The sequence below is a fragment of the Gorilla gorilla genome, chromosome 1, assembly GCF_029281585.2.
Source record: "Gorilla gorilla gorilla isolate KB3781 chromosome 1, NHGRI_mGorGor1-v2.1_pri, whole genome shotgun sequence".
Classification (NCBI taxonomy): Eukaryota; Metazoa; Chordata; class Mammalia; order Primates; family Hominidae; genus Gorilla; species Gorilla gorilla.
The window spans coordinates 77695254-77707584 of NC_073224.2; the positions used below are offsets into that span (position 1 = coordinate 77695254).

The 12331-nt window shown below is 44.3% G+C and overlaps 1 protein-coding gene across 9 annotated transcripts in view; it reads left to right on the forward strand.

Annotated features, from left to right (window-relative positions):
- ABL2 (ABL proto-oncogene 2, non-receptor tyrosine kinase) overlaps positions 1-11376 on the forward strand; it is a 130264-nt gene extending 118888 nt beyond the window's left edge. For 5 of the 9 annotated variants that reach the window (XM_063710486.1, XM_004027970.5, XM_004027969.5 and 2 more), the window contains 2 exons: positions 291-464; positions 1305-11376. In XM_063710486.1, coding sequence (XP_063566556.1) covers positions 291-464; positions 1305-3028 — 1898 coding nt within the window. In that variant the 3' untranslated portion in view covers positions 3029-11376. The remainder of the gene's footprint in view (positions 1-290; positions 465-1304) is intronic. The other 4 variants (XM_019027187.4, XM_019027180.4, XM_055366768.2 and 1 more) reach the window with 1 other exon arrangement.
- The last annotated feature ends 955 nt before the right edge of the window (positions 11377-12331 follow it).

Here is a 12331-nt window from a genome sequence, read left to right on the forward strand (position 1 = left end):
AACAACCTAAACATCCATCAAGAGGAGAACAGGTGGATTGTGGTATATTCATACATTGGCATGCTACACAGCAATGAGAACCCCTGCCACATGCAGCAGCGTGGATGAATCTACACACATGATACTGGGCGAAAGAAGCCAGACAAAAGAGTACATACTTTATGATTCCGTGTATGTGTTTTAGTACTCTACTTGCCAGTTCTTTCTCAGTTGTGTGCCTTTTCTGAAAAGAACTCCCTTTTTCTGCTATGAAATTGTTCTTTTTATTGGTCCCCTTGTCTTCCTCACAGAGGTAGCTGAGGAGCTTGGGAGAGCCGCCTCCTCGTCATCTGTTGTTCCGTACCTGCCCCGGCTACCTATACTTCCTTCCAAGACTCGGACACTGAAGAAACAGGTGGAGAACAAGGAGAACATTGAAGGGGCACAAGATGCCACAGAAAATTCTGCTTCCAGTTTAGCACCAGGTATGGGTCCCTTAGCAGGTAGAATCAAAATAGAAACTGCCTTGTGTAAAGAAGCATGGGGTGTGAGGCTTTTATGTCCACTTTCATGCCCGTCCTCCCTGAGGAAAGCATGGCGTCTCTTTTACCCACCCATGAAGCCCTTGGCTATCCATCCAACATACAACTCTGGCTCCAGTTTCATCTCCGTACCCCTGGGTTCCCAAGTATGTATCATCTTTACAGTTCCGTCAAAAACTTTGCTGAACCTGATAGAGGAGAAGAGGTTGCGCAGTGGTTTTTAAAGAAAGGATGAGTGTTGAGATAATAACCAGCAGGTTATCTCCTCCCCCATTTTTTTTTTCTTTTTTTTTTTTTGAGACGGAGTCTCACTGTGTCGCCCAGGCTGGACTACAGTGGTGCGATCTCGGCTCACTGCAAGCTCCGCCTTCTGGGTTCACGCCATTCTCCTGCCTCAGCTTCCCAAGTAGCTGGAACTACAGGCGCCCGCCACCACGCCCAGATAATTTTTTGTAGTTTTAGTAGAGATGGGGTTTCATCGTGTTAGCCAGGATGGTCTTGATCTCCTGACCTCCTGATCCTCCTGCCTCAGCCCCCCAAAGTGCTGGGATTACAGGTGTGAGCCACCGTGCCCGGCCCCCTATCTTCCGCCATTTTTAACTCACATCACGTTTGGAACACCAGTCACTGTGAAATGATAATGTATTTATTATTTGCTTCTGAGTCCTGCCAACACCTGACCTTTGATAAATGCTGACAAAACTCATAATGCAGCCTCAGTAACTCAAATGTAATAGATTCAGTTCTTGTCTTTTAAGTTACTGATCGGCCATTTCTCATCAGGGTTCATCAGAGGTGCACAGGCCTCTAGTGGATCCCCAGCACTGCCTCGAAAGCAAAGAGACAAGTCACCCAGCAGCCTCTTGGAAGATGCCAAAGAGACATGCTTCACCAGGGATAGGAAGGGGGGCTTCTTCAGCTCCTTCATGAAGAAGAGAAATGCTCCTACACCCCCCAAACGCAGCAGCTCCTTCCGAGAAATGGAGAATCAGCCCCATAAGAAATACGAACTCACGGGTAACTTCTCATCTGTTGCTTCTCTACAGCATGCTGATGGGTTCTCTTTCACTCCTGCCCAGCAAGAGGCGAATCTGGTGCCACCCAAGTGCTATGGGGGGAGCTTTGCACAGAGGAACCTCTGTAATGACGACAGTGGTGGGGGTGGGGGCAGTGGCACTGCTGGGGGTGGGTGGTCTGGCATCACAGGCTTCTTTACACCACGCTTAATCAAAAAGACACTGGGCTTACGAGCAGGTAAACCCACAGCCAGTGATGACACTTCCAAGCCTTTTCCAAGGTCAAACTCTACATCTTCCATGTCCTCAGGGCTTCCAGAGCAGGATAGGATGGCAATGACCCTTCCCAGGAACTGCCAGAGGTCCAAACTCCAGCTGGAAAGGACAGTGTCCACCTCTTCTCAGCCAGAAGAGAATGTGGACAGGGCCAATGACATGCTTCCAAAAAAATCAGAGGAAAGTGCTGCTCCAAGCAGGGAGAGACCAAAAGCCAAGTTATTGCCCAGAGGAGCCACAGCTCTTCCTCTCAGAACACCCTCTGGGGATCTAGCCATTACAGAGAAGGACCCTCCAGGGGTGGGAGTGGCTGGAGTGGCAGCTGCCCCCAAGGGCAAAGAGAAGAATGGTGGGGCACGACTTGGGATGGCTGGAGTTCCAGAGGATGGAGAGCAGCCTGGCTGGCCTTCTCCAGCCAAGGCTGCCCCCGTCCTCCCAACCACTCACAACCACAAAGTGCCAGTCCTTATCTCACCCACTCTGAAACACACTCCAGCTGACGTGCAGCTCATTGGCACAGACTCTCAGGGGAATAAATTCAAGCTCTTATCTGAGCATCAGGTCACATCCTCTGGAGACAAGGACCGACCCCGACGGGTAAAACCAAAGTGTGCCCCACCCCCACCACCAGTGATGAGACTACTGCAGCATCCGTCCATCTGCTCAGACCCTACAGAAGAGCCGACTGCCCTAACTGCAGGACAGTCCACGTCAGAAACACAGGAAGGAGGAAAGAAGGCAGCTCTGGGCGCAGTGCCCATCAGTGGGAAAGCTGGGAGGCCAGTGATGCCTCCACCTCAAGTGCCTCTGCCCACAGCTTCCATCTCGCCAGCCAAAATGGCCAATGGCACAGCAGGTACTAAAGTGGCTCTGAGAAAAACCAAACAGGCCGCTGAGAAAATCTCAGCAGACAAAATCAGCAAAGAGGCCCTGCTGGAATGTGCTGACCTACTGTCCAGTGCAATCACGGAACCTGTGCCCAACAGCCAGCTGGTAGACACTGGACACCAGCTGCTTGACTACTGCTCAGGCTATGTGGACTGCATCCCTCAAACTCGCAACAAATTTGCCTTCCGAGAGGCTGTGAGCAAACTGGAACTCAGCCTGCAGGAGCTACAGGTTTCTTCAGCAGCTGCTGGTGTGCCCGGGACAAACCCTGTCCTTAATAACTTATTGTCATGTGTACAGGAAATCAGTGATGTGGTGCAGAGGTAGCCACTGTTAGCCTGGTGGGAAAATGCACACATTTCTGAGGGGAGAGGGAAAAGGACTTGTTTTCCTGTGTTCTTGTTTTCAGAAAATGAAAGACTCATACTTGAGTGTGTTTATGTGAAGTACCTCAGATCCCTGAGTTCTGACGTTTACAGTTTCATCTCAAAAATAAGGAAACCACATAAGTATAGGAGAGGTAAATTAAGTGGGGGCAAGGCAGTAGTGGACAGGGTTGGAAACTGCACTGGAAAATAGGGAACATGTGTATGTCATAAGGAAGGCAATGCAGCCCATCCCTACCTGGAATGCTGGGAAGTGCTAGGCAGGGCTGCTCTCAGCAAGACTGCAGCAGCTGCACCCAGACCTGGGGCTCTGGTAGGTACTAATGGTGATTATGCTCTGATTTACCTAATGAATTTGGTGGGACAGCAGAAAAGAAAGCTGGGAATGTACCAAGAGAAATTTTTGTTCAGGGCTGTTGGAAGTAGCTGTTAGCCTTGCTTCCACGAGGCCATTGCTGCTGTAATAAGAACTGCAAATCAGTGCTACAACATAAAACTGGGAAATATGGCCCTATCTGAATGCCTCTGTCCTATTTTCCACTGGTGTATCAGTTAGTGCAGGAAGTAAAGAATGCTGGAAAGTTGAATCAGAGATTGAAAACCTTCTAAAATCTTACACAGATTAGCAGAAGTCACTTCTCCCAGTCTGGTATATTATTTCATAATGGACCAGGTTCGGCTTCCTGCCTGTTGGTGGCTATCTGTAAACCATAAATACAGGGGTCTCCCTAGTGGTTCTTCTCTGTCTTTTGCTAGGCAGGCTGTCTTCCTTTATTCCTGGTAGCATTCAGAGCATTAACCAGTGTTGATTTTGAAAATAGTAGTCCCTACAGGTTCTCACAAAGGAATGCATCCTGTTCTGATACAGTTCCCCTGCATACTGACATACTGGCCAAGGACTTGAGCAGCTGTGTATTTTTCTTTATCAACTAAAATACCAGGGAGATGGTCTTTTCTTGAAACCCAGTGGCCTGTGTGTGACTGAGAGGAAAAGCTGGCTTGGTCCTAATGGCTGTTTCTCTGTACCTTTCCCCTCCGTTACCACCTTAAGCCCAATCCAGGTAGAGAATAGGGAGAGGCATTCTCCTCTCTATGGATTTGAAGTGAATCACCCCCACATTATTCTCACATGCTTTTCTTCTCTCACATATTCCTCCCTACTCCCCCACCCAATCATTGTGCTTATTTATACAGATCTTATTGGGAATATTCTTTATTTATTTTGTCATTTCACTTCTATTTTAAGAATGCATAATTGAAGGAGTAGTCATTTTCAGGGAGCACCAGGTAGACCCTGGGAACCTAATGACTTAATCCTTAAATATGTTTTGCCCTTGAAAAATAGGCCTTTTCCTTCCTTCCTTAGTTATAATTGTGGAAGCTAATTAGGATGGCATGGAAGTGAATCTAATGAGTTAGGTATTATTAATGTTCTTGGTATCGGGTCTAATTCCAGTTACTGCTTCATTCTCTTTTTAAAGCTTTATGAATACTTCCCCCATCCTCCCCAAGGAGAGCTCAATACACACATATTTTTATTTTATTCTCTCAAAGGAATATTAGCTTAGGAAGATAGGAATTCAACATTGAGCACTGAGTTTTCTTCTGGCTCTGTCATTGATACACTGTCAAACCACAGCCTCATCTCTTAATCTATTCAATTAAGGTAACAGTACATGTTCTCAAGGGTGTTGCAAGTAAGTGTGCAGCTATCCCTTGGAGAGCCTCTCTGGAAAGCTCTTTTAGTGCAGGGTTGTTATGCTGAATGGTTTTCCATTATCTTATTTGCTGAGTAGAAAATATTAATGAAATTAAGAATTGTTGAGATTATATGAATTGGGCTAGAATACTAAGGGGAAAACTATGTTTTGAATAGAGTTTGGCATTTTTGACCAAGAACAAAATTGGGTTTTCATTGGAAAGAAAGGAAACCTTGATTCTTACCATTGCTGCTCCAAAGGAGGCCCAGGTTAAGAGGATTAGAGGAGACACGCGGTGCTGGGCATTCCTGGCAGGTGTTGGGTGATCCCTGCAGTATGTCACCTGCAGTTGCAGCACAGGCAGCTAGTGATTGGGTTCATCTCCTCCTAGTGGTTGGAAGAGAACTCAGATGTAAAAACCAGCAGTCCTTCTCCCACTTTCTTTCCTGCCATTCTTGCTCATCATACATGTCCGTAAACTTGAAGAACTCGTTTTAGCAGCTAGCCTTTTAAGGTCGAGGATGGGAAAGCTAAAACTGTAGAATATTATTATGCTGCTTTTTAGGTTTATCCCTGTTGTTGTGGGATGCAAGTTAAGGGATTGTAATTGTTTTTCAGGGTTTTTTTGTTTTTTGTTTTTTAAGCAAGGGCTCTATTTTCCCTTGAGAGTTCTGGAACTAAGCCTTGGAGAAACACTACTGAGTGTATTTAGGCTCCCTGGTTTTCTTGCCCAACAACAATCTGAAGGGTAGGGGGTGGGGGCTGTGTCTTACTCAGGGGCAGCACCTAGCTGTCTTGCCTACAGTGGGTGCACAATATATAAATGGAATTGATTTTTGTCAACACTGTCAAGAGTGGCATTGACTATTGGAGCACACCCCGTCCACATGATGCTTGAACTATGTAACTTCAGGGGTTGAGGGCTCAAGGTTCAGGTTAAAGAGGCACTGTCAACTTACTATACAAGCATAATTTAGGTTTTTCCTTTTTCTACTTGAAAAGGACCAGCTTAAACACAAACCCTTATGTAAATTAAAAGGTTTGAATCCAAAGCAGAGAAAACTGCTTCTAGAAAAGTGTAGTTTAATTTTAACTATTCTAAAAGCAATGAGCAAAGGCCCTTGTCCAAGGCGTTGACAGTTTTCTAAAGTGGTTATGCTGTATTTCTGGATGCATGCCTTTGGGCTGCCACTGCTTGATTCCTTTCATGTACAGATAATATTACTTCAGTTTAGATTTCCCACTTTAAAATGCAGTGATTTGTGTTGAATACATCTTGATTGTGCTTTACCTAAAGTATTTTCTTAAAAGGCTTTGTGTAAAATTTAAATGTATATATTTTCCTGTAGACTTCCATCATGATTTTCAGAGATTAGCCTTAAAAAATTTGGCCCTAAGAAATTCATTCAATGTTTTTCTAGATGACCTCTGTACATAGAGGTCATTATAGTGGAGACCCTTTACCAGCAGCATTTTAAGATTTAAATTAGATAGAAAGTTTCTTAGGATTCAACTGAAAGTTGGCTAGTAAAATATGTCCCAGGTAATAAAGCATGCTGACTTTGCTAAGGCACTGCCCATTTTTATTTAACTAAAGTCATGGAGATTTTGAGTTTAAAGGATGCAGTATAGATAGTGGTTTAGTGTTTAGGCTCTAATGCCAGTCTAAAAGGCAAGTCATTTAACCTTGGGAGCCTCAGTTTCCTCACTGTAAAACAGGGATAATAATAGTAACTACCTCAGGGTTGTTGTAAGGATTAAATGAGATGATATTTGTAAGATACTTAGCTCAAGTGCCTGGCACACAATGAGCACACTCTATAAATGTTCTACTACTACTATTATTAACACCTAGTCTAGGGATGCACAGCAGAATCCCCTAGGGTTAAAAAACAAAACAAAACAAACAAAAAAAACTGACGGAATAGCCCCACTCCAGATCAGAATTCCCAATGGGCTGGGGTCTCGGCCAGTGTATTCTCCAGTAATCTCGCCAGGTGTTTGAAACACCCAGTGCTATCTGAAAACTATCAGTACCCCAACCCTTTTCTTTATAGATTAAGAAACTAGCAGAAGATGGTTAAGTTACTTGCCTGTTGTCTCAGAATGGTTAATTAGTGGCAGAGCCAAGGCTAGAATTCAAGTCTCTTGACTTTATGGTTGTGGGGTCTTTCCACCATACCTGCTGCCATGTGAGACACTGCAAAAAAGTGGCTCAGACCGACAATCAGCCTTTGTGGTGCTGCACACTTTCTAAAGCACATGCTCCTGACACTTTGACCTTAAGGGGCTTGAATGTGGAGTAATGGGAACACAAGCCAAGCAAGCACTCAGTAGAATTCAGTCATTTAAAAAATTCTATGGGGTCATTCTTTTGGACAGACCTCAGCAACACAGCAATGTGCACTTTGTAGTAAAGAAATACCAACTTGAGTTTTTAAAAAACCTAGTTAGTCCTACATTCCCTTTTCTTTAAAAAAACTTTATTGTTCACATTATTTTAATGACTATGAGATAATGTATATGAGAGCACTTTGAGAAAATATCAACTGTAATATAACTATCAGGTTGTAGTATTGTCTGTTTAAAAGATAAGACAGTTGATTCAATGTGGATGGACCCTGTGGGGTATCTAAAAATGTAGATACGTAAGAATCACCTCTGTCATTTATCACATTTAGAAATATGAAACTGCTTAACAAGTATGAGCAGGTATAGCAAGTGTTTGCTAAAGTTGTAGTTCAGAGCTGAATTACTTCAGGAAACTAGGGACCAACTTTTTGGTTTAATTCTGATCTTTAAAAAGTAAGAATGTGTACTCACTCCAGAACACAGAAGCTCTTCCAGGGACCTTGACTCAAGAAGGATGAGGTCCTCTTACTCTTCTCCATTTATCCACTATATGCTTGGCCATTTATCCTAAATGTGGTGGGAACAGACTTGTTATCTGTTGATGTTGACAGTGTCTTTTTTAACCTATGTCCTGCATAGTTTTGTTAGGTTTACAGGGGGAGGTGGATGGCCGTAAAACCAGTGCACTTTGGGAATTACTTTTCTAGGATTTCCTACCAGTTATAAATGACATTGACATTTGTCATCTTTTTTTTCTTTTTCTAAAAAGAATAGCTGAATTTAATTCACCTATTATAAAATACTCAAAAGTAAATTGCATTGGTGGCCACTTTTGAATTATAGCTACATTTCATTATGACCCCTTCTGCTCCCTTCCATTTTGCTGCTGATGTCATTCTTGTTATCAGGCTGTGCCCCTACCAGGAGTTCATATTGGGTTGACGGGGTTATCTATATTTTTGTTTTTGATTTTTGAGTTTCATCATCTTGCATTAAATTGTTCCACCTGGATTTGGGGTTCATCTCTGTGCCCTAAGGATCTGCTATGACCAATCCTCTTTTTGTAGGTGGGTCTCTGGCTTAAGTATTGATAGGCTTCAGCGGTTTGTGTCTCTGTCTTAGCTTGTATCAAGCCAGTAGTAGCTCACTTCCTTTGTAAATTCCTGCTTCAGTCTGGGATCCGTAGGAGTATGTGAGAACTTCTGAAACGTCTCCAACTCTTAACAGTCAAGATATCTATATCATTTGGATAGAGTTCTGGTTTTCCAACTACTAGACTTAAAGAAATTCTGGCCGGGCGCGGTGGCTCACGCCTGTAATCCCAGCACTTTGGGAGGCCGAGGCGGGTGGATCACGAGGTCAGGAGATCGAGACCATCCTGGCTAACACGGTGAAACCCCCACCTCTACTAAAAATACAAAAACTTAGCTGGGCGTGGTGGCGGGCGCCTGTAGTCCCAGCTACTGGGGAGGCTGAGGCAGGAGAATGGCGTGAACCCAGGAGGCGGAGCTTGCAGTGAGCCCAGATCGTGCCACTGCACTCCAGCCTGGGTGACAGCGAGACTCCGTCTCAAAAAAAAAAAAAAAAGAAAAAAAGAAATTCTAATGCAAAGCTTGCTTTTTTTTCTTTTTTCCAGCAAGCCAGTAGTAATAGTTATTGTTACTTGCTCTGTTCAGCACAACTGTAGTTCACTTGAACTTCACTGTCATTCCCTACGCTCCTCTCTTACTGAGAAGCATGGGTGGGATTCAGGGCTGTGGGACAAGCTACAGCTTACTCTGGAGCACTCACCCCCATGACTCAGTCCAGCCTGTCTCTTGGGAAGTTTATTGCAATGTCCAGAAGGAAGAATTTCTGCTTTTCATGCCACCTCTCTGAGGTATGTATTCTATCTTGAGTATGTACAAGATGATACCTTTTGGCTGGGCACAGTGGCTCGTGCCTATAATCCCAGCACTTTGGGAGACCAAGATGGGCGGATCACTTGAGGTCAGGAGTTTGAGACCAGCCTGGCCAACATGGTGAAACCCCGTCTCTACTAAAAATATAAAAATTAGCCGGGCGTAGTACATGCCTGTAATCCCAGCTACTCCTGAGGCTGAGGCAGAATTGCTTGAACCCAGGAGGCGGAGGTTGCAGTGAGCTGAGATCGCGCCGCTGCACTCCAGCCTAAGTGACAGAGTGAGACACGTTAAGAGAAAAAAAAAAAAAAAAAAAAGGATACCTTCATTTCTGACTCAATATCCTAGATCCAAAGGACAGGAAATTAGGGAAGGCTTCACCCTGTGGGATCAAGATAAGAAGATCCCATACTTCTTCCCAGGTAAGGAGGCCTGTGGCAGGTCATGATTCAAAGCTGACTTGGAATGGCAGAAACTGCTGAGAGGCCACCCTTGGAGATTTGTGCCTTCAAAGATGGGTTTCATGAGTCTCAGAGAGGAAAAGACTTGTCAGCTGGGTTGATTTTGCATGATTATTGAACTAGAGCTGGTAGACACGAGCTTCTCAGATGGCAGTGGCCAGATCCTCCATCTGTGAGAATCCCCCACTTGAAGTGGTTTCCTGAGAGTGTTCACTTGGCAGTTGCTGCGTTTCTCAAGCCCACCTGGCGAGGTCTCGCCGGACCCTTCCCTCCAAGTGCACTTACTTCTTCATCCCCATGTACATCTCTAACTTTGAAATTACCTCTCCTACAAAAATCTTACCTTTTAACCTGAGCAGAGTAGCCAAGCCCTGTTCACTCTGAGGGAGCAGCTGGCGTGTTGAAGGGGAAAGGCCAGGCACAGCACTGTCCTCAGACCACACCATATTTGGAGCAGAATTGTGATACATGTCATCTGTGTCTATTCTGGAAGGTTCTTTGTTCATCACTGTACTCGCATCAGCAAATTTTCAGGGTCCTACCTGTCACTCCAGGCTACTGAGCTGAACCCTCAGAAGCTGAGGTCTCCGAGCATGCTGAGTAACCTTTTAGGACACGCTGGAGGCAAACTGTCGAATGCTAGCAGGCTTTATGAAAGGAAACATAAGGAGTTTATGTAGTCAGAACTTGCTTAAATTTGCTTCGGAATCTCAGAACGGGAGTTTTAAATCATGTAATTAGGCACCATAAACTTTAGTTGGAGAATGGGACTTAAATTTTCACATATATGTATACTTAATTTTCAGCAATTATAACACAATAAAAAGAATATGCAAATTTATTGTTGTTTCAGAAGGTTTTGCAGGACTGGGAACGCTTTAGTGTCATCAACAGTAAACCTCAGATACTGTTCTGCACAGTTCAGAAGTACCATACCAGGTATTGTGAGTGGCAAGAAGGCCAGGAGACAGAGATGCTTCTGGTAGATGAGGGCCAGAGAAACCAGCTCTCCTCCATTTTGACAGCAATTTCTCACTGTGGCCATTTGGACTCCGTTATGTTTTGAGAGGAATTTCTTGAGATCTTGAGAAATCACCATGATTAGGCCAATTGTCAATTAGTATTCAGAAACTAGAAAGGAACAATGAGATACTTGTTTATGGTTCTTTAGGGCATATGTTTGAAAACCCTCTCATCTCAGATCTGTATGGCTGGTGTGCGTTTGTGTCCATAAATGCACGTGCATTGCTGTCGTGCCCATTAAGAAAGGGGGAGTAAGTAAAAGAGGAATCGCTCAGATCTTTCCTTGGATGAACAGCAGTGGCATCGTTGGTGTGTTGACTGTGAACAGGCTGACTTAGCTGTTGACGTATACTCAGAACCCCCATCTCCTCCCAGACCCTGCACTTTTCCTTCTCTGCAGTCTGATTCTCTAATGACTGTCACTGGACAAACCCCAGTTTTATGCTCGCTTAGTAAAAATAAGTTTAAACATTTCATGGTGGTTGACAGAACTTTGTCCCCAAACATGCGGATTCAATTCTTTAAAACTCATTGAACGTTTATACCAAAGGTCCCGCCCCGCAGGTGTGTATGTGGTGCACAGAGGGTGAGGTTTGGAGCATCGGGCGCTGTGTGCATTGCTAAGGGGACATAGTGAGACAATGTGGGATTTAACTAAAAACACATCAATCGTGTGTCACATTACCAGTGTTGTCAGGTATTTGTTCTTAATTGTTATTGTAATATATTTTCAGTTGTTTTTCTAATTTAATTCTCTCCGTCTGTTGTCTGACTGTGAACTGCTAACAGTGTTAAACTTGATGTAAATAAATGAGGCCCGTGAAAGGGACTGCTTTCTCTGTCTTCTCACAAGGTTTGCCAAGTTGTGTTCTGTTTTAAATAAAGGTTGCAATATTTTATTGGCAAAGTAGGCTGGAGATTGGAGTGTTTCTCCCATGATTTTAGTTGACAGGGAGTCTAAGCAGCATTTCTTTCTCTTTATGTAATGCAGATGTCTATAAGGTAAAGAAGCTGAAGCTGATTTTAGCAAGCATCCCTCTGGCACATTCTTTTTTTTTTTTTTTTGAGACTGAGTCTCGCTCTGTCGCCCAGGCTGGAGTGCAGTGGTGTGATCTCGGCTCACTGCAAGCTCCGCCTCCCGGGTTCACACCATTCTCCTGCCTCAGCCTCCCGAGTAGATGGGACTACAGGTGCCCGCCACCACGCCCGGCTTAGTTTTTGTATTTTTAGTAGAGACGGGGTTTCACCATGTTAGCCAGGATGGTCTCAATCTCCTGACCTCGTGATCCACCCACCTCCGCCTCCCAAAGTGCTGGGATTACAGGTGTGAGCCACCGCACCCAGCCTGGCACATTCTTTAGAATGTCCTCTGCGGGGGTGAATACTCATCCTTTGATGGATTACATTTTTGGAAGTGAACAAAAGGCATCATCTGGGGTCCAGGCTGCTGTGCATAAGGTGGGTAATGTGTTTGTTTGTCTTCAACATGAAGCGACTGTCAAGTGAAATTTAATTCTCTCAAAATCCATTCTGAGGACAACTCCAAGTAAGTTCTAAGTGTTTTGAGTCAATGTAGCATTTATAGAGTAGGTGTAGAACCTCACAGGATAACATTCTATTCTTGTTTGACGTGGTCTTCAAGTTTTTATGAATGAGTTATTGCTTTTAGAAGTAACCTTAACAGGTATGGGTAGAATATACACAAGTTGTGCATACGTGAGGCCCAATTGAAAAGGCTGGTAAGCAGCAGTTTATACACCTCCTCACATTCCACCTTCAGTCCTTTTCTCCCACTCATTTTTGGTTG